A 21,681-nucleotide genomic window follows, 5' to 3' on the forward strand; every position below is an offset into this window, starting at 1 on the left:
TTAAACCATGGTAGCTGATAATGTGAGTTGACTTGTAGTCACTTCAATCTTTATGCGTAAGCCCAGTTGCAGAGAACAGAGTGGGTTGATTCACATCCAGGCGCTAAGGGATGATGAGATCATTAGAGGAAATGCCTGAGCCTCTCCCACGGACTAAGGAAAGTGGATTGTTGTGGTTTACCGACAGCATCTGTAAATGAATTCAGCAACAATTATGTTCTATCCCATGGTGGGTCCTCAGCACAAATTGTCGGACACAGTGCAGGCCTGTGAATTGTGGTTATTGATTGAATCTGTGGAAGTCAAAATAGCGTGACGGCACGGTTCTGACGGTTTGCACTTAGCGCTAGCCGTAGTGTGTGTAGCGCTGCACCAAACGTACAATACCCAGCGCCCACATTTTTGTTGGGACTGTCCACTGTTAAATGGAAATGACGCTGTTGGTCACCTTCCATTGTTCTTGTACCCCTGATTCAGTAACAGAAGATATAAGAACAGAGAGCACGAGCAGCTTTTTTCTCCAAATAAGTCTTCATAATCGACATGTATTTCAGTTTGCGTACATGAATAAACACATTGTTATAGCTTTCTTGAGATCTTTAACATACCATAAAAGTCACCTATTTAAAGTGTACTGTTAAGTGTGTTTTGGTATATTCACAGAGTTGTGCAACCATCACCCCAATTTAATTTTAAGACATTTTCAACACCTACCATAAGCACCCTATATACATTAGCAGTCACTCATTTCTCCCAGTCTCCCACCCCTGCCCCAGCCCCTGCCCCGGCTGTGGTTACTAAGCTGCTTTCTGTCGCTATAGATTTCTTTATTTTGGACATTTCATGTAAATGGAATCATACGATATGTGATCTTTTGTGACTGGCTTCTTTCACTTAATATTTTCAGAGTTCATCTACATTGTAACATGTATTCTTTCCTTTTTATGGCCAAATAATATTCCATTGTATGAATATACGTATTTCACTTATCTATTCATCAGTTACTGGACATTTGGATTTCTTCCACTGCTTGGCTGCTATTAACAAAGCTGCTGTGAACATCCATGTACAAGTTTTTGTGTGGACGTATTTTACATTTCTTTTGGGCATATGCCTATGAAAGGATATACTCTGGATAATACGGTTAACTCTATATTTAACCATTTGAGGAACTACCAGACTGTTATGCAAAGTATTGTTACCATTTTGCATTCCTAGCAGCAATGTGTGAAGGTTCCCATTTCTCCACATCCTTGAAAACACTTGTTGTCGTCTGTCCTTTTGATTTTCAGCATTCTAGAGGGCTAACTAGATACATTTTGTTGAGAAAGAATTTATTTTTAGAGTATTTTCTATTTTTAAATGTTTACCGTTTTATAGGCAGGAGTGAACTGAATCAGAAAGATTGAAACTAGAAGCAGAAACACACACACCAAGGCTCCTCATTTAATCAGATGTAAACGTGTGTGCTTTACACCCAGCGGTGCATACCATGTCCTCTGGAAGTGCCAGAGGTTCTCAGACTCGTTCTCGGAAGGGACCGTCAACACTTCCGCTGCCTCTGCTCCACAGGGTGCTCCAGCCTCTGCTTCAACAGCTCCACCACTCACTTGCCGCTCATTGGCAACTTGTTTCATTTGTCTAAGGCTCCAGCTGGCAAAGGTTTTAAAACTTAAAAAGATCCAAAATCTGCCTGTACTAGATTTCCTGGCTCTGCTTCCAGTTCTGCTCTCTGAAGGCACAAAAGAGACCTAATCTTCTACCTCTCAGGTCCCCACTTCCTTCCCTGAAGTATTTTCCCTCAGGTCTTCACTCTTTGAACCATTTCTCACAGGTCATCCTTTCTACTCCCCTTTCCTAAGTTGACAGCTTCTGGGCCTATTTGTTGACATCCTGTTTTTAAGCATGTCCCTTTGAACTAAGCATGTTGTGCTTCAGATGGTGACAGAGGATTTATCATCTTCCTTTCTGTAAGCTAGAACATTTCTATGGCCTAACATATGTTTTACTCCTATTGAACTCACCAAAGCCATTAAACCTTTATTGCCACACTCTTCCTTATAAGTTTTTGTTTTGTTTATTCTCATTTCTTAAACTGATAATACATGGTACAAAATTAAAAATATATAAAGGAGTATTTGATAAAGTGTCTTCCCTCTCCCGTTTCCCAGGCACCCATCTTTCCTTTCCAGAGCGACTCAGTGTGACTTGTTCTTGCATATCTTTACAGAGATTTTTAAAACACTTTATAGAAGTTTAATTTACATACCATAAAATACATCCATTTTAAGTATACAATTCAATTATTTTTAGTAAATTTACAGAGCTGTGCAATCATCACCATAATGCAGTTTTAGAACACTTCTGTTACCCAGAAATGTCCCTTATACCTGTTTGCAATCAATCCACATTCCCAGCCCCAGACAACCTCCAATCTACCTTTTTCCTTTTCTGCACATTTCATGTAAATAGAATTATATAATATCTAGTCTTTTGCATCTAGCTTCTTAGCATGATGTTTTCAAGATTCATCCTTGTTATAGTGTGTGCCAGTACTCCTTTTTATTGCTGGTTAGTATTCCATTGTATGGCTCTACCACATTTTGTTTATCCAGTTGACAGTTGTTGGACATTTGGATTGTTTGATTTTTTTTTTTTTTTCGGATAATGTGAATCATGCTGCTATGAACATTTTTGTAAAAGTTTTTCTGTGGACATATGTTTTCATTTCTTTTGCATATATATGAAGGACTGGAATTGCTGGGTCATATGGTAAGTTTATGTTTAGCTTTTAAGAAAATGCCAAAGTATTTTCCAAAGTAGCTGTACCATTTTACATTCTCAGCAGCAGTTTGTGAAGGTTCCAGTTTCTCCACTTCCTTGTCAACACTTAGTACTGCCCATCTTTCTTATTATAGCCATCCTAGTGGGTGTGAAGTAGTATCTCATTGTGATTTTAATTTGTATTTCCCTAATGACTGATAATGTTGAACATCTTTTCATATGTTTATTGGCCACTGTTATATCTTCTTTGGTGAAATGTCTATTCAAATCTTTTGTCCATTTTTAAATTACATATGTGGAATGTCTCACAATTTATTTAAACCTTTAATTTCTCCCACCAATGTTTTATAGTTTTCAGTGTGCAAGCCTTGCACTTATGTTGTTAAATTTATTCCCTGATTTTGTTTCCTTAATTTTATTTTCAGATTGCACATTGCTAGAATATAGAAATACAATTGATTTTTTATCTTGTTGATCTTGTATTCTGCAGTCTGGCTAAACTTATTTATTCGTTCTAATACTTCGGATTCCTTAGTATTTTCTACTGATAGCGTCATGTCATCTGCAAGTAGAAGGTTTTACTTCTTCCTTTCCAATCTGGGTTCTGTTCTTTCACAGATATTTTATACATAAAAAAGTAACTGCATATGTTTTCTTCCCTTTTCACAAAAATGGCAGCAATCTTTGTTTTTTGTACTTGACAGTCTATATTGAAAGTCCATGTTAGTGCATAAAGTGTTCTCTCTCTTTTTTTTTAAAACAGCTGCAGAAAAATTATAGTATATTGCCAGTCAGATCTTCCTCACCACCCTTTCATACATACTGATTTAACAGCATCATAGTCTCATAGTTTTATATTAGTAGCTTTTTACATTTTTTAATCTAAATCATTTGTTCTTTGTAACACTTATATAATTTCAGAAATTTAGGTGTTCCCTTTTCTAGATGGGGAAACTGGCACAGAGATTATGGCTTGCTCAAGTAGAGACAGCTAGTAAAGGGAAGATCTGAGACTGGTTTAGGTCTTTGGACACCCGACTCAGAGCTTTTTCTACTGCATCGGAGTTGCTGCTATTCCTCCTGCCTGATGTGTAGGGCCTTACAATTATCCCTTGTTTGATTTGGCCTATCATTCCTGTTATAATTTGGGATCTTGACAGCCCTTTCGGCCCTCCCAGATGTGCATTATATGGGAAAGCTGGTTCCACCAACTTATCCTTCAACCCCTATAACTCCATCTTGCCCTCAAGTATGTAATGAGAAAGTTTGTTGTTTTATTCAAATCGAGTTGTGACCATGTCTACTAGGAAAAACAAGGCTAACCTGGCAGGGCTTGTTCTGCCAGCCTTAATGAACCTTGGCTAAAATTTTCTCATCTTTTCTTTAACCTCCAAATGCTTGCAAATTATCAAATTTGTGATCCATGCTAGAATTTTACAGGTCATCATTATTAAACCCCGCAGTTTGCAATGCTTATCTTTTTGAAAATTGAAGTATTTCCTGTCCCCAGACATGTAACATAGCCAGCCCCGTCTCCTCCAGGATCTGTTGCAAATTCCCTGAAGACCCTGAAACATAGTTTATCTAGTTCAGGGAAGCAGATACTCTGTTTCCTTTCCTGACTTGGGCTTCAATTTACTCTACCAAATGTGCTTAAGTAGACAAGCACCTGACATTTATTCAAAATATAGGTGCCCAGAGCCCTCACCTAGAAACTCCAATTCATTGTTCTGGGTTAGGACCCTTCCTCAGGAGATTGTTCTGATGAACAAGTTTAAGAAATACTATTTTATATCATATTTGTTCGACTATATTTTGGTAATCTTTTTGTCATCCACTAACACTCCACCATCAGCTCCCTTTATTGCTCTACTTGCTAAAAACAACCTTTTGGGCTCAAATCTTTAAGTGCTTTTTGCAGTATTCCACTCATCCAGAACTTCTCATGGCGCCTCTCAGGTCTTTGGCATTTACCCTTTAAGTTTCTAAGTCGGATCTTACTGGAAAGCACTCTCCGCAGTTCATCACTCACTCTCTTTAGTTATCCCCTGCCTTCTTTACCTCTCGTCAAAAGTTTATGCTGGTGTCAGCTCAGAATCTCACTCTGAAGGCACACCAGGCTAATCTTTGTCTCGCATCCTCTTCAGAGTTTGTTCAAGTCCTGGGAACATAGCCAGTCTGTCCTGCCTTCTTAAAACAGCTCAGGCCCGAGTCCAACTGCAGCAGCATCCCCTCCCCCTCCCGAAGTGTGCAGTAGCAAGTTCACATCGCCACAAGCTTCCTGGCAACCTCATCTCAGCAGTTCGAACTGAATTAGAAAGGGCTCTTGGTGATAGTATTTTCTTATCCCTTGGGTAACTGTGCCATTGACTACAGGTAATGATGACAGGATCTCTTGTTTTTCCAGGTGACAGACCGTATTTCTTCTGACTCTGTTTCGTCTTCTACCAGCAGTTTCTGGAGCTCGAGCTCTACCCTTTGCAACAAGCAAAATGTACCTATGTTAAATAAGGGCATACAAGCAGGTAAAGTAATTTAAACATTTCCATTGAAATACAGGTAGCACTTAAAACTATGGTAAGATGCTTAACCTCACAATAAAAGAAATGAAGATCAAAACTATACTTAAATGCCATTTGTCGCCTGTCAGATTGACAAAAATCTAAGTTTGATAGTAAGTTTGTGGGCAAGCCTGTAAGGAAATAGGTACATTCTAGTAGGAATATAAGTTGGGAGGACAACCCCTATTTGGCAGTTTCTATCAAAATTACTTTGACCCAGCACTTTTGCTTTAGGAGTTTAGCCTATAAATATACAGTGCATATGTGTAAAATGGCAAGTGTACAGAATTAACCACTGGAGTATTGTTTATTATAAGCAGAAAAGTAAAATCAACTTAGATGTCCATCAGTAGCCAAATTGTTAAATAAATTATTGTATATCCATATAATGAAGGCCTACATGGGATGAGGAAGCTCTTGCTAGTAATAGGTCAAGATCTCCAAGATATATAGTTAAAAAGAAAAAGCAAGGTACAAAATAGTGTATAGCATGCTACTACATGTATATAAAAAATAAAGGGAGGAAGAGAATTGCTTGAATGTGTGCAAAAAATTCTCTGGAATCACAGGGTTATAAACTTAATGAATGGAGAACAAGAGTGGGAAGGAGGCTTTTCACCTTATGACTTCCTATATCTTTTGACTTTATAACACAGAAATAAACTTGCCCCTTGATTATTTTTCCCTTCGAGTCATGTCTTTACATCTGTTAACCTCTTCCTTACCTGGGTAACTGCCAGTAGGACTATAAGCACTTACTGTCCCTCTCACTTGGGACCAGAACTGAAATCCTTTTCCCATTGAATCCATATTAGTAGTTCTTTCCCTCTAATATCTAAACTGACAAATGAAAACGCTCTCTCCCTCTCTCTCTCTGTCACAGACACACACACCCTCCATCTCTCTATCTCTACCCTCGTCTTCCCTCTCTTCTTCTCTCTCCCTCATACCCCTTCACCCCACCCAAGAGGAAGCAGTAGCCTGCGATTTTGAAGGCTTAAATTTTTTTCATTTACTGAAGTGGAATAAAAAAATCCAACTCTAATGGTAAGAGTGAAACTACCCTTCCGTATTCAGGTATCATAATAAGAAAAACATGTATATTACCTATCATAGTTAGAATACTTTCTGATGACAATAAGAGAAAATACAACTCAAACTTGTTCTAAAAAATAAGGAAATATAAAATCTCACATACCGAAATTACAATAAAACTTTGAAGAGGCTTGATGTAGTAAGTACAATAATATGATTCCAAAACAGTTTATATCACCTTTCAACTCTGCTTGCATTGTCTTTTGCATTCATTCAGAGCACTATCTTCAACAAATATTTTTACATAACGATACTTGTTAAAAATGTGTCTCAATGATTGTTTTGAATATTTTACCAGATTTATTTATTTATTTTATTTACTTATTTTTTTTTGCCACACTGCGCGGCGCGTGGGATCTTAGTTCCCCAACCAGGGATCGAACCTGTGCCCCCTGCAGTGGAAGTGTGGAGTCCTAACCACAGGACAGCCAGGAATTCCCTATTTTACCAGATTTAGATATGAAAATTATAGATCTTCTCAATTCCTTTTCTTTGCAGAATAGAAAATAAATGATTAATTTTTTTTTTTAAGTTTTCATTTACTGACTTGAATATACCTGCCAACCAAGTCTCAAGGCTCTTCCCAGAGATTGCTGTGATCTTTCCCCTTAGGTACCTTGGAGATTGTGAATGGTGTCAGAAAACACACTCGAGATGTTGGAATGACTTTCCCAACTCCAAGTTCTAGCGAGGCTAGAGTAGAAGAGGACAGTGATGTGACTTCTTGGTCAGAAGAAAAGATAGAAGAGAAAAGACTCCTTACCAATTATCTTGGGGACAGAAAGTTAAGGAAGAATAAGCAGAGCTGCTGGGAAGGTCAGTTTCTAATTCTGCTTTCTTAGTAGAAAAACTAGTGAATTTCAAGTCTTTTGCAAAGCTAAGATTCTTTGCTTCTAAATGACTTAATGTTGACCCTATCTTTCCCCAGCACCACCTTGGCAAATTTTCAAAGTACAGTCATCCCTCCGTATCTGCAGGGGATTGGTTCCGGGACCACTCATGGATACCAAAATCCATGGATGCTCAAGTCCTTTATATAAAATGGCACAGTACTGCCCCCTGGATCCAAGGATTCCGTGTACATGGATACAGAGGGCTGACTGCATCCAACACTACAATTACTGAGTCCCACCTGCAGTTAAGCAGACTCCAGGGCATCCTGGTGGCCGCTGACAGCTGAGTCCCTGAGAGCCTATATTATGCACGTCTCTGATGAAAAAAGTGAAAAATCTTTTTTTTTTTCTTAAAAATAATTCCTATAGGAGTTTCATGGTTTGTTCCTGTGGAAAATGTGAAGTCTGGTCCTAAGAAGGAAAACCTGCCCAAGTTTCATGGCCCTGGTGTCTCCTGGTTTGCACCAATAACCAACACCACACCTTGGAGGGAGCCACTACAGGAGCAGAACTGGCAGGGACAGCACACGGACAGCCGCAGTTCACTAGCAGGCCCAGGCAGAGATCCACTGAAGCCATTTGTGAGAGCAACCCTACAGGTACAATGACATTGAGTTAATTTTAGCCATATGTTTAAGGAGGAGGAAGGGGCAGGATACAAAAGAGTTAAACCTGTGACTTGGCTTTCTGAAGTGCAGTCAAGTGATCCTCGTTTCTAGCACCTCCACAGTTCATCTGTTCTCACACTCATTAATCAAAGGCTGCCTTACTGTTAGCCGTTATAAATCGTGCATCACCCTCAGTATCGGGGGGCAAGGCAACAGAAGGGAGGATGTTGTGTAGCTGCTCATTGGGTTTGTAGACGGATACCACCAGCACGTGGAGTGCAGTAGAGGCCTCATGTTTGCGTCAGCCTTATATTTGTTCCTGCATTTACATAACTCCTATTTCTGCTTAACACAGGGTTTTAAAGGCACCGGCTCTCTTCTTTATAAGTACCTGGGGAGCTAAAGAAAATGTTTTTGTTTTGTTTTTTAAATTTATTTATTTATTTATTTTATTTTTGGCCGCATTGGTTCTTCATTGCTGCGCGCAGGCTTCCTCTAGTTACGGTGAGCGGGGGCTACTCTTCCTTGTGGTGCACAGGCTTCTCATTACGGTGGCTTCTCTTGTTGCGGAGCACAGGCTCTAGGCGCGCAGGCTTCAGTAGTTGTGGCACGAGGGCTTAGTGGCTCCGCGGCCTGTAGGATCTTCCCAGACCAGGGATCGAACCTGTGTCCCCTGCATTGGCAGGTGGATTCTTAACCACTGCACCACCAGGGAAGTCCAGAAAATTTTTTTTTTAATGATGTATTTCTTTGAAGGGAAATTAAAAATAGCACAATGGGCCAAGCTTTATCCCATCAACACTGGGGAGAGCTGTAATTGCCACAGTCTTAGTTCTTGGCTTATTCCAAAGGCATTTCTTTGATCCCTCTGATTTTCCTACTGGAGCTTTCCCGCACAGGGAGTTGTTAGATAATTCTTCAACTCTAGATATTTTCTATAAGTTACAAACAGGCTTTCCAAACCTGTTAGGCAGGTACTGTTTTTTCTAGGCCCTTGGAGAAAAGCCTACAGCATTAATGTGAGGTTGGGGGCTTTTTCTCCTCCTCAGGAATCACTGCAACTTCACAGACCTGACTTCATCTCCCGCTCTGGGGAACGGATAAAGCGCCTGAAGTTTATAGTCCAGGAGAGGAAGCTGCAGAACATGTTACAGAGTGAACGGGAGGCACTGTTCAACACTGTGCGAGGATGGCAGGGCCACCGGGACACCACGCACCAGCTCCCTAAGAGAGGTATACTCTTCCTGTTCACTTTCCTATTACTTGGTAGAGAGGGCAAGGTCTGCTTCATGCAAGGCAGCACCGCTCAGTGCCAGGCTAGTTACAGGCCAGAAAGTGACCTTTTGCTTGTTGAGACTCAAATCTCCTTAGGTAGCAGAACCTGCCCAATTTAGCTCTCAGCACCTTCACAATCCAAATAAGCCCAGTTACTCTTGCCCTGTCACTACACTTTAAAAATGAGAGTGTGCAGTGAGAATGGTGTTTGGGTTTGTTTTTGTTTTGGGGGCGCCACGTGGCTTGTGGAATCTTAGTTCCCTGACCAGGGATTGAACCCGGGCCCTCAGCAGTGAAAGCACGGAATCCTAACCACTGTACCGCCAGGGAATTCCCAAGAATGGTGTTTTTAAAAACCAGCTCTGTCACCATGAGCAAGTTAGTTCCAAAAGTATAATGTTTTGAGGGGCTTGGGGCTGATTCCAGGCTTGCCTTCCTCATAGGGTAGCAATAATAATAATAATAATAATAATAATAAATACTTATATAGCCCTTATGTTTTGCCCAGACATTGTTCTTGTTTAATGCTTACAGAACCTCTCTGAGGTGATACTGTTAATATCCCTGTTTCACAGATGAGAAAACTGGGCCAAAGAGAGATTAAGTACCTTGCCCAAGATTTACACACCTGTTAAACTGGGATTTGAACCCTGGTGGGCTGGCGCTAGAGTCTGTTCTCTTAACAATTATGCTAGATGTAAGATCTCAATAAAATAATATGTGAAATCTGTGAAAACTATAAAGTACTACCTAATGCTTTCATCACAGCCTTACCTGTAAACTGGTCAGTGTTTTAATGCACACTGTCTAGTCTGTGCCACAGTGTTGTGTCTTCAGAAGCCTCAGGCTGCTATCATAGTCATCACAGTCTAACCCTGGCCTTGGCCTTGGCCATTACTCACCACCCAGCACTGCCAGCTCAGGGTAGGGGCGCAAAGTCCTAGCAGCTCCCTCTCACAGTTCTTGAGCAATACACCCTTCCTTATTAAGACACTATCCCGTTACTGATCCCCTAAGTGTCAGGGACCCCTCAATGGGTCCTCTGCCTAGAGTCACAAATGTCAATTGAATGAGACCAGGTTCAACATAGCAGAGCATAGACTTTATTCATTGAGCAAGGAATGGAGAAAGGAGAGCTCATGTTCTAAAGATACTTTCTCCCTGAAGGGAGCAGAGTAAGGGATTTTAAGGGTTAGGAGGCAGATAGATCATTAGGGCTTAAGGAAAGGGGTGGAGATTTTCAGGGGCAGCCGGGGGCAGCCAAGGCATGCACAATCTTCCATGGTCCTTCGCACATGGCACAGATTGTGCCTAGCAGAGTACAAATGCCCCCTTTGAGCAGAGATCATAGCATGGTAATGAAGCAAAGGTAACTTTTGGACACTTCCAGGTTTCATCCGTGCACGCTTGTTCTTATGGTCAAGTCAGAACCGGTTTGGGGGAGTTCACCACTATATATCTCTCAAAGCATGTATCTCTCAAAGTACAGCTGCAAAACATCTCTGCCAAATGCCAGGTACTTTTGAAACAAACACAAAGATAAATCAGGGCAAGTGTCCTTCAGCTCTCAGGGGCTGGTATGGAAACAGAGAGATAAATCAAGTCACAGGTCCTTCAGTTTTTAGGGGCTGGTATGGGTGACACCACTGCTACTCAGCCATAAAAAAGAATGAAATTTTGCCACTTGCAACAGCATGGATTAACCTGGAGGGTATTATGCTTAGTGAAATAAGTCAGACAGAGAAAGACAAATACTGTATTATATCACTTATATGTGGAATCTAAAAAATACAACAAACCAGTAAATGTAACAAAAAGAAATAGACTCACAGATATTGAGAACAAACTAGTGGTTACCAATGGGGAGAGGGAAGGGGGGAGGGCCAAGATAGGGGTAGGGGATTCAGAGATAAAATAAATAAGCTACAAGGACATACTGTACAGCATAGGGAGTATAGCCAATATTTTATAATAACTATAAATGGAGTATAACCTTTAAAAATTGTGAATCACTATGTTGTACACCTGAAACTTATGTAAAACTTATGTAATATTGTAAATCAACTATACCTCAATTAAAAAAAAAAAAAAGACACAATCCATTAAAAAAACCTGTTCTTCTTTTGCTTAGGCTTCCTGGCTGCCCAAAAGAAAAGGCCTGTTGGAAAGAAGGAAATGATTCAGCGGTCTAAATGGTAAGGCCAAAACAATAAGTAACTATAAAAGTATAAATCAGGCCACCAAATGGTCAGGAGCTATAGCTTGGCCCCAGAATAAAGGCATTATGCTCTAGTTAAAGCATTATGAGAGGTAAAAAAAAAACCAAAAAACAATACATTATGAGAAAATTAGTTATAAAAATAGGTTCTCACTTATGGCACTAAAAATGAAATGAAAAATAGCAGATCATGGTATGGATGCCTCATATATAAAAAATACAAAGAATCGCCACTAATTTGCTTGCCTTAATCAGGCTTGTGTTTGTTAGAAACAAATATAAATAAAAAATATTTTTAAATAAAAGTAAATATCTGAGACCTTACATCTAGGCAATCCTTTTACTAGGAATTGTATCCAGTACAATGAGAGATAGGGGAATGGTTTCCAAGACACAGTAAATTAGGCTTAAAAAAAAAAAATCAAGTTTCAGAAGCATGTGTACACTGCCACCATTTATAGTCTTTAATAAAAAAGTATTTGTGCTTACATAGATGCATATACTTGTACATGCATAGACTATCTCTGGAAGGATACACAAAAAATTGGTAATAGTTGTTGCCTTTGGGACAAGGAACTGAGTGACTGGGGTACAGAGGTTGGAAAAAGACTAATTTTTTACCTTTTTAAATTTCGTGCCTTTGCATTCATTAGCAATTAATTAATTAGAGATATGCATATATTGCTCATGAGACTGCCATAGAATAACCAAGTTAATGGTTGGTTACCTCTTAGGGGTTCACTGGAGACTTCCTTTAATAAGAACAGTTTTATAGTTGGCATAGTGCTTGAAAACAATTTATCTTAGGTAATTAAAGCATTCCTCTTGACATCTTTTTACTCTCCATTTAGTAAACCATTTCCTTATAGGTATTTCAAAGGGATGCTTTAATCAAGTGGTTCTCCAAGTGTGGTCCATGGGCCTCTGGAAGCTGCTGAGACCCTTTCAGGGGATTTGCCAGGTCAAAACAAATTTCAAAATAATACTAGGATATTATGTGTCTTTTTAACTATGTTGACATTTGTACAGATGATGCAAAAGTAATGAAGGGAGGACTGAAACTGCTGATGCCTTAGCACTGTTTGAGACAGTGGACCAAACTGTGCTAGTCTAGTTGGCATTTTATTCTTCACAGCCACATGGCAGCAGTGTAATGGAAGTACACATAAAGCACTTCTGCTGCATATCAAGATACGATGATTGGTTCAAGGAAAAGCCTTGGTTTGTGTAGTGAGCTGAACTAGCTACCTTTTTCATGGAACATAGCTTTTACTTGAAAGAATGACTGATAAACTAATTATTCCAAATTGGGTATATGACAGATATTTTCTTGAAAATGAGGAAGTGAATATGTCACTTCTCCAGGAAAACAGCTGACAGTATTTATTGCCAAAGAGAAAATTTGAGCTTTCAAGCAAAGAATAGAATTCTAGAAAACTTGTGTCTACCACTATGAGATTGACTATCTCCCAGTACTTAGACTTTTCTGATGAGATCAGCAGTGACATAAATAATTGTAATATTTTTCATATTATATAAGTAAATATGTCAACATTTAAACTACCACTTGTCAAGATTCGGTATAGTATCAAGAAAATCAGGGAATTCCCTGGTGGTCCAGTGGTTAAGACTTGGCGCTTTCACTGCCGAGGGCGCAGTTTCAGTCCCTGGTCGGGAAACTAAGATCCTGCATCCCGAAAGCTGAGCGGCCAAAAAAAAAAGAAAATCAGCAATTATCTGAAAAGAATATTAAAATACTCTTTTCTTTTCCAATTACATATGTGTGTAAACTGGATTTTTGTTAATGTACACTTTAACCAGAACAACATATAACAGCAAACTTAATACAGAAGCAAATATAAGAATTCAGCTGTTTTCTGTTAAACCAGACATTAAAGAGATTTGCAAAATATGTATAACATGCCACTCTTCTTATTTTTGTTTTGGAAAGTATATTTATTTTATATGTTAGCATGTAACAGGCTTATTTTTTTTAATAAATTAAGAAACAAGTTTTTTTTTATTGAAGTATAGTTGACTTAACAATATTATATTAGTTTCAGGCATAAAACATAGTGATTCAATATTTTTATAGGTTATACTCCATTTAAAATTATTACAAACTAATGGCTATATTTCCCTGTGCTATACAATATATCCTTGTTGCTTATTTATTTTATACATAGTTTGTATCTCCTAATCCTATACCCCTCTTTTGCCCCTCCCTCCTTCCTTCTCCCCACTAGTAACCAGTGGTTTGTTCTCTGTATCTGTGAGTCTGTTTCTGGTTTGTTATATGCATTCATTTGTTTTATTTTCTGGACTCCACACATCAGTGATGTAATACAGTATTTGTCTTTCTCTGTCTGACTTGTTTCACTAAGCATAATACCTTCTAGGTCCATCCATGTTGTTGCAAATGGCAGAATTTCATTCTTTTTATGGCTGAGTAGTATTCCATTGTATATACATACCACACCTTCTTTATCCATTCATCTGTTGATGGACACTTAGGTTGTGAAATAAGTATTTTTTAAATTCTTTTTAAATGTTTTAATTTCTAATACAGTAAGTATCAATAGATAAAATCCACACGCACCAAAATTGCCCTCAATTTTTAGGAGTATAAAGGTGTCGAAAGTCCAAAAACGTTGAGAATTATTGCTTCATTCTGAATGTCACAAAATTTAATTAATGGCAGTTACATAGTGTTCATTGTGTGGCAGCTAATAGCACTCTCACCTCAGCAAGAGGAGTCCTTGCTATATGGGACTATGAAGCTCGCCTGCAAGAAGGTAGGGCATCTTCTGAAAGGTATCTGTGCTTTAAAATATAAGTATAGTTGTAGGGGTGGATTAAATACCCATCTTCTAGGAAGAGACAGGTTTTAAATTGATACATTTTCATTAGAGTACTTCTGTTCCATTTTATTTCTGATATGGCCCCCTTTCAAAGAAGCCATCTACTTCCATGTGAGAATCATAGAGTTGAATGGGATCTTAAAGATCATCTAGTCTACCTTTAACTTTTAGGAAACTGTAACCCAGAGAGAGGTTGCCAGCAAGTCAGGGCCAGAGCTGGGGTTAGAGTCCGGCAGCAGGCTCCCCAACCCAGCACTCCTTCAACTGTATCATGTGGAGGACTTGGAGCTCTGGATCTCTGTGTTACTCATCATCTTTTCCCATCACCTACCTCTACCAAAGATGTTTAAACGTTTCTGGTAAGAGAAAAGATTTGGAGAAGAGAGAACCTGACTCTCTTAACTTGAAGCGTTTCTTCCAATGTGTCCTTTAATAGAAGTGTTTTCACTAACTTATTAATGCATATATTTGGGTATGTGCCAGGCACTGGACTAGGTACTACAAATGAAAGATAGTTGACTCCAGACCATGAACAGACAGACAGTTCCAATAGTATGTAGTAATTGCTTTCAAGGATCCATTTACAAAATGCAATTTCTGGCTACTCTGATTAGCCCGACTCCCAGCTTTCCAGCCCTAGAATACAACATTTCCTGGCCCAAGCAGATTTTCTCTTCACATCACATGTTCTCCTTGGGATAACTCGTCTTTTTTCCAATGGCCTTTGTTATCCCTTCTCTAACTGTGACTTTTTTTCCAGCTTTACTGTGATATAATTGACATTTAACATTGTATAAGTTTAAGCTATGTAATGTGATGATTCGACATACATTTGTATTGCAAAATGTTTACCACAATAAAGTTAGTTAGCACATCCTTCACCTCACATAATTACCATTTGATTTTTCTTGTTGTTGTTATAGTGAGAACATTAAAGCTCTACTGTCATAGCAACTTTCAAGTATACAGTGCAGTGTTGTTAACTACAGTCACTGTGCTGCATATTCGCTCCCCAGAGCTTATTCATCCTAAAACTGCAAGTTTATACTCTTTGACCAGCATCTCTCCACTCCCCCATCCCTCAGCTCCTGGCAACCACCATTCTGTTCTCTGTTTCTATGAGTTTGATGTTTTTAGATTCCACGTATAAGTGAGATCATACAGTTTTGTCTTTCTCTGTCTGACTTATTTCATTTAGCACATTGCCTTCACGGTCCATACATGTTGTTGCAAATGGCAGGATTTTTTTCTTTTTTTATGGTGATTCCATTATATGTATATATATGTATATATATCACATTTTCCATTATATGTATTCCATTATATGTAGATATATATATCACATTTTCTTTATCCATTCATCCGTCGATGGACACGTATGTTGTTTCCATGTCTTCACTATTGTAAATAGTGCTGCAATGAACGTGGGGGTGCAGATATCTTTTTGAGATCATGATTTCATCTCCTTCAGTGGGATTGCTGGATCATACAGCAGTTCTATTATTAATGTTTTGAGGAACCTCCACACTGTTTTCCATAATGGCTGCACCAGTTTACATTCCCCCCAACAGAGCACATTCTCCGCCTCCTCACCAGCATTTGTTATCTCTTATTTTTTTGATAATAGCCATTCTAACAGATTTGATGTGCTATCTCAGTGTGGTTTTCATCAACAGTGACTTTTTAAAATATATGTTTGTTCTTCTTTGGTCTCTTTCCTGACCTCCACTTTTGTGTTTTCAGTTAGTGATTATCCTCACTGTGTCCAAAGTGGAACTACCCATTTTCCTCTCCCACACTTACTTGGGCCACCCACTCACCCGCTAGAAAAGCTGGGGAGCTATTGCCTCCAGCTCCGTGACCCCGCACTGCAAATGCAGCCGGCTAGTGCGTCCCGGAGACTCGCCTTCACGATTGCTCTGCAGCCCATTCTCCTCGCTGCCTTGCTGCGGGCTTGGCCTCTGCTCTCGGAGGACTGCTCTTCTCCCACTTCTGCTCTTTATCTTCTCTAATCTCTTTCCCACAGAGCCTCTACATCATTAGCAATGATTTTTTTTTCAGATTATAGAAAACTTCGGAAAATATAGAAAAAATTAGAAAGAAGAAAACAAATGTCACTCATAATTCTTCCATCTAAACATAACTAACCCTAGTCCTGTTTCTATGGGGATTTTGCAGAGACCTGTGTTAACACACTTCTTTCTCCCCAGATTGTTTATCATACTATATATACAGGTTTGTAGCCTGCTTTATTTTGCTTAACATTGTATTGTGAACATTTTCCCATAGCATAAAAACTATTTGAAACATTTTATGCTTTGTAATAATTTTATTATAGCCCATAATTTGTTTAACTGTTCTTTTTTTGTTGGAGATTTACATTATTTCCAGTTAGAGTGTATTTATCAAATGCATGTTTGATCATGTTCCTCCCTACTTAAAATCAGTGGCATCCAGTCCCCGATAGGACAGAGCCCAAGGTTTTCACATGGCTACGAGACCTTCACCCCATCTGCTTCCCTCCTGTTCCCCTACACTCTCTCCGTGAAGCCTTGACTCCATTCTTACCAACACTCCCTTCTCCCCACCTCCCCTTTCTGCTCCTAACTATTCTTCAAGACCTACCTCAAGCTTAGTCTCCTCTCTGGTCTTCCTTGACCTCCTTCAATCAGAATAAGTTTTGTTTCTTTTCCTATAACTCTATGTAGCATTTTGTAGATATGATGATTATTTTCTTTTGCATTATTTTTCATGCTTAAAAATATGGTAGTAATACAAAGTCATTATCTTATATTGAAACCATACATTTTTCCATATAGAGTGAAAAGAAGTTCATCTCCACCCCTTATTCCACTTCTTTCCCATAAGTAACCACTATTAGCAGGATTTTGTTATGTTTTTATCTGTATCCCTTTTCAGATCATGAGCACTCCAGGCCAGGGCTCTTTGTGTCCAAGTGTCTAACAGGAAGCTGGGCACACAACAGGCCGACAGCCTGTCTGAGGGACTGAGTGCCTGGAGAGCAGTAGAGCTTACGGAGCTGTGGGGAGGAGTGATCGTGTGCCTCTGTGGTCAGGTGACCTCACTGCTTTCTGTCTTTCCATCGGTGCCATTTCTAAGGGTTTATGAACAGCTTCCAGAAGTACAGAAAAAGAGAGAAGAGGAAAAGAGGAGATCGGAATATAAGTCATACCGGCTGCGAGCCCAGCTATATAAAAAGGTCAGTCAGTCCTAGAGCAGGATTGATGAGATTTATCAGGGGAAAGAGAAATTGAGAAAAACACATCTGACCTGTTTGAATTAACCACATTTGGAGAGTGAACTTAAGCTCATGATGCATTGTACCACTACTAAAATTTAGAAGATAAAAGCACCTGTAACTAGACTTCAAATCTGAAAATCTAGAAAGGCAAATCTAAAAAAGGCATCTTCCAGGGACTTCTGTGGTGGTCCAGTGGTTAAGACTCAATGCTTCCACTGCAGGGGGCACAGGTTTGATCCCTGGCCAGAGAACTAAGATCCCACATGCCGCACGGCACGGCCAAAAAACAAATTGTTTTAATGTTTTAAAATTGTTTAATAAATAAATAAATAAGGCACCTTCCAGGCATACATTTGGAATGAAACCAAATTTCATACTTGGGTGTCAGTTTAGATGCCATGCTGGAAATGCCCACATCTTTCAGAACTGATGAGTTTTCATCCAGAGTCCCAAATGATAGTTTTAGGCCCCTTATGGGTGAATCATATACCACTAGAACTTTTTAAATAAATTGGAAAATGTCCAAGTGTAGCATACAAGTTGGCAGTTTGGGTACTCAGAGCCTTGAAGCCACTACCATTTCCTGCCCACAGCCCCAGTAGAATCAGTGGTACTGCAAGTCCCAGAACCTCACAGGCCAGGGGACTTGCTACCAATTAATTCCTTGAGAAAGCAGATGGGTTACTATGCCTGAAGGTCCAGATCCTCCAGTGTTCTCATTTCTTTCCCAACCCCCTCGCTTCACCCCCAGAGGACTCTGAAAGTCAGAAACCAAGAGACGAGTTCATACCAGACCGATGTGGGATTGGAGAGCTGCTTCTGGAGCGCATACCGCAGCTCAGGCTGGGCTCCCTCAAGTGGGGACGCCCCAGGCACTACGTGACCTGTCTGGTGTGTCAGCATCACAAGGCCAGGCCTCTTATTGTGCTTGTGTGTTTGTGAACTGATGGATGGATTAGTCTATTAGGATTATATTAATATTATATTTCTGTATAGACTATAATAGACTACAGATCATCTTCCCTAAACACTTCAGGAAGTATTTTTTGTATAAATACCATAGTTTCTGTAGCTGGGAAAGATAAACAAGATTTGGGGAGAACAACACTGGTCTCTTCAGCAGCATGTCTGGGGTGAGGAGTGGCTGTCTGCCTCTAGGGGCAAGAGTATCTAACTTCTTTCCTGCCCTTCTTTTCTTCCACAGAAAGTGACCAATCAACTCTTGGGGAGAAAAGTTCCTTGGAACTGACATAAGAGTATTTTCCTCAGAGCCTTGGAATTATATTTTATCAGCCTGGAGGAGCACAATCCTTACTTTTATGAGTCTGGTTTAATAAAACTTATCTTGTTGTCCATGTGTAATTTAGAAGTAGTAACCTTCTAAAGAGTCTTGGGTAGAATGATTAGGAGCAATACTTTCTCCACAGTGGCCTTGCCCACAGGGATGTTTGTTACAATGGTATTATCTTAATTCTAGGCAAGAGTAAGTCCCTTTTTGTATGTGTTTTTATAGAAAATGACTTCTGATCGACTCATAGTAAAGCAAGCAGCAGAGGGTTACTTATTTCCCATCTGTAGAGGTGCAGGGAGCTATGCAGTGTCTCCCTGAGGTGTGTGGGTAACTTCAATCTAAAAGCACCAATCAAGGAAAAGAAATGCAGCATAACACGGTGAGAGCCCTTTTGTTGACTTGGTGTCAGACAGTGTCTGGTTAGGGTAGCCATCAGGTGGGCCCAGAGACTCTCAGCAGACACAGGTGCCTTGGGTCCAGAGCTACCTCCTAGCCTCATTCCAGCTTCCTTTGGAGCCATTAGCCTTTAGTAGACACAACTCAAGAGGCAACAGAAGCTTGATTTAAATCATGACCTGGCCCTGGCCAGTGGGATGTGGGTTGTGCCACTTCTAGGTCTAGTCCATGTCAAATCCCACACTCTGTCCCTGGCTGCCTTCTTCCCCTTCAGCAGAGACCTTGGGGGCCATAGCAGATTGATGGCATCATTGGCCCTGATCCTCCTTACGTGGATTCTTCTCACACTCCTTCTCCACGCCCTTTCCACATGACTTTGCATTTCCTCTCACTGAAGAGGCAGAGCATGACACCTGGAGATCTAAGGGGCGGCCCAGCCGAGCTCAGCACAAGCTGCCGACCCACAGACTCATGAGCTAAAAAAATGTTTATCATTATTTTGTGGTGGTTTTTTATGCAACATTCTCGTGGCACTAGATAAATGAAACAGTAGCAACCCCAAAAACTGAATGGAGCAGAGGCCCCCCACCACCCAGGCCATTGGGTTCCAATGTGAACAAGCAGTAAGCTTTTACTGTGCCGTCACAGTGAGACTTCAGGGTTTGCTTATTACTGCAGCAGAGCCGATCCCTCCTAACTAATCCACAACGAAACGGATCATAGGCCCCCTCCTTGCTCCAGTGCCTGAGAGACCTGAGCAGAGGGGAGACGGTAGATAAATTGAATTGCAGGGACAGCAGCTAGCCTATAGCTTGTGGAGAAGAAAAACTAGCCCATCTTCCAGAAGCCGAGGCGCTTTTAAAGGGCCAGGGCAGAGTACTGCAGTGTGCTGGTGCTGAGGACCACTTCGCTGTAGCCCTGGTCCCACGCAGACTCGGACAGTCCTGACCAGGGCTTTTACTTATCCCCTGACCACGGTGCTCCAGGGCCACACGTAGGTGAAGCAGCTGCAACTGCTCATTCCACAGGGCGGGCTTCTTAACGGGCAGCGCTCCCACCATGCCCACCACCTGCCCCTCAGACTCAACCACCCAGAAGCAGGAGCCACTCTCACTGAAGTAGGATTTGGTGATGTCAGACATGTCTGTGTGCAAAGACATGATCTCAAACTGGATCCAGGGGTATTTGGCAAGAAACCTCAGGGCAGCAAGGAGGGGGGGCTGGCCACGAAGGCCAGGACCCAGGAGCCAGAGACCAGGAATAGGGCAAGGGGCCCCCGCAAGCAAGAGCACAAGGGTTCGGGGCAGCTTTAGGATGTGGTGGAAGGTGGTGGGAAGGTGCTCGGTCATCACCTTGGAGAACAAGCCCACGACCCATTTGCGATAATTTTCCTGGTATTTGTGGATTTGATAAGGAACCATGGAAGACTTCTGTGTCTGGATCTCAAAGTTCAAGAGAGAGGTAGGAGTCCCTGTGTGACTTCCTGGCAGCCCTGGGGGAGAGAGAAGAGGCCATGTGAGTGGCTTATCCTCCCACCCACCAGAACCGGGGATGACCCTGCTCAAGGACGTGTCTTTCTGCTTCTACCCAAGAGGAAATAGCCCACAACCACTGGGAGAAGGTGTAGAGTCAGAAAGGTCTGCATTTGATCCTGTCTCCATGCATGACCTTGGGCATGTTACATAATCTTCTCTAAGAGCCTGCCTTCTGAAGTTGTGTAGAGGATTTAATAAAATAACACATACAAATCTCTGGTTATAAGTCCCCTCCCCTCCCCCTCTTTCCCCTTTCCCTGGCTCTCTCAGCTTCTCCATACGTTGGGGCGGCACCATGCAGCAGCCAAGTGTGTGTCCCTCTCCCAGGGACCATACACTGCAGTAGTCCTGTGTTTCCAAGTACAGGTTTCAACAAAGGCTTCTTCCCACTTGCTTGCAAATTTTCAGGCTGTTGAGGTGGCATAAGAGCCAAACAAACACCAAAAATAGACCAGCCTTGAGAGCCAGAGGAGGGTCCAGAGCTCCAGGCCACACCTAAGAACACTGTCCTTCCACCCATGGCCTCTCACCTGCTATCACAAGAGCCTTGAGTGTCCAGGGCAGCCTCTGCCCTCAGCCTCCAACTGGCATCCAGGAGAGACTGCAAGGGCATGCTCCACTTCCAGGGACCAGGTCCTGGATGGCACCTCATTGGCCAGCTCCTGGATATTTGTTAATCATAAATCCCAGGCTCAAGTAGCTGGGCTATGATGGAGCAGGGAGTCCATTCTCTGATCACTGGGGAATTAGCCTGGAGGGGGTACGCAGGGTCTGGAACAGCTCAGGAGTCCTTGCCCTTGTGGACGGCCTACACCCCATACCATGGCAGTCCACCAAGCACCTTGGTGCTCTCTGATGTCCACCCTCAGCCCCTCCACACAGCTGCTATGACCCTGGGGAAT

At 41.1% G+C, this 21,681-nt stretch overlaps 2 protein-coding genes across 10 annotated transcripts in view; one reads left to right on the forward strand and one right to left on the reverse strand.

The window, feature by feature from the left end:
• The window catches only part of ALMS1 (ALMS1 centrosome and basal body associated protein), a 265,152-nt gene that overhangs the window by 209,993 nt on the left and 33,478 nt on the right, over positions 1 to 21,681 (forward strand). For 4 of the 9 annotated variants that reach the window (XM_068564773.1, XM_068564771.1, XM_068564769.1 and 1 more), the window contains 7 exons: positions 5,192 to 5,309; positions 7,053 to 7,256; positions 7,703 to 7,932; positions 8,991 to 9,174; positions 11,348 to 11,411; positions 17,416 to 17,515; positions 18,762 to 18,919. In XM_068564773.1, coding sequence (XP_068420874.1) covers positions 5,192 to 5,309; positions 7,053 to 7,256; positions 7,703 to 7,932; positions 8,991 to 9,174; positions 11,348 to 11,411; positions 17,416 to 17,515; positions 18,762 to 18,806 — 945 coding nt within the window. In that variant the 3' untranslated portion in view covers positions 18,807 to 18,919. Of the gene's footprint in view, positions 1 to 5,191; positions 5,310 to 7,052; positions 7,257 to 7,702; positions 7,933 to 8,990; positions 9,175 to 11,347; positions 11,412 to 12,303; positions 12,959 to 14,466; positions 14,655 to 17,214; positions 17,516 to 18,761; positions 18,920 to 21,681 lie in introns of those variants that run through there. The other 5 variants (XM_068564767.1, XM_068564770.1, XR_011076641.1 and 2 more) reach the window with 4 other exon arrangements.
• Positions 19,962 to 20,665, reverse strand: NAT8 (N-acetyltransferase 8 (putative)). Its single transcript, XM_068565118.1, is given in 5 exon segments — positions 19,962 to 20,181; positions 20,183 to 20,202; positions 20,204 to 20,463; positions 20,466 to 20,520; positions 20,522 to 20,665. Coding segments are annotated over 5 exon segments (699 nt in total).

The sequence above is a fragment of the Eschrichtius robustus genome, chromosome 15 (genome assembly GCF_028021215.1).
Source record: "Eschrichtius robustus isolate mEscRob2 chromosome 15, mEscRob2.pri, whole genome shotgun sequence".
Classification (NCBI taxonomy): domain Eukaryota; kingdom Metazoa; phylum Chordata; class Mammalia; order Artiodactyla; family Eschrichtiidae; genus Eschrichtius; species Eschrichtius robustus.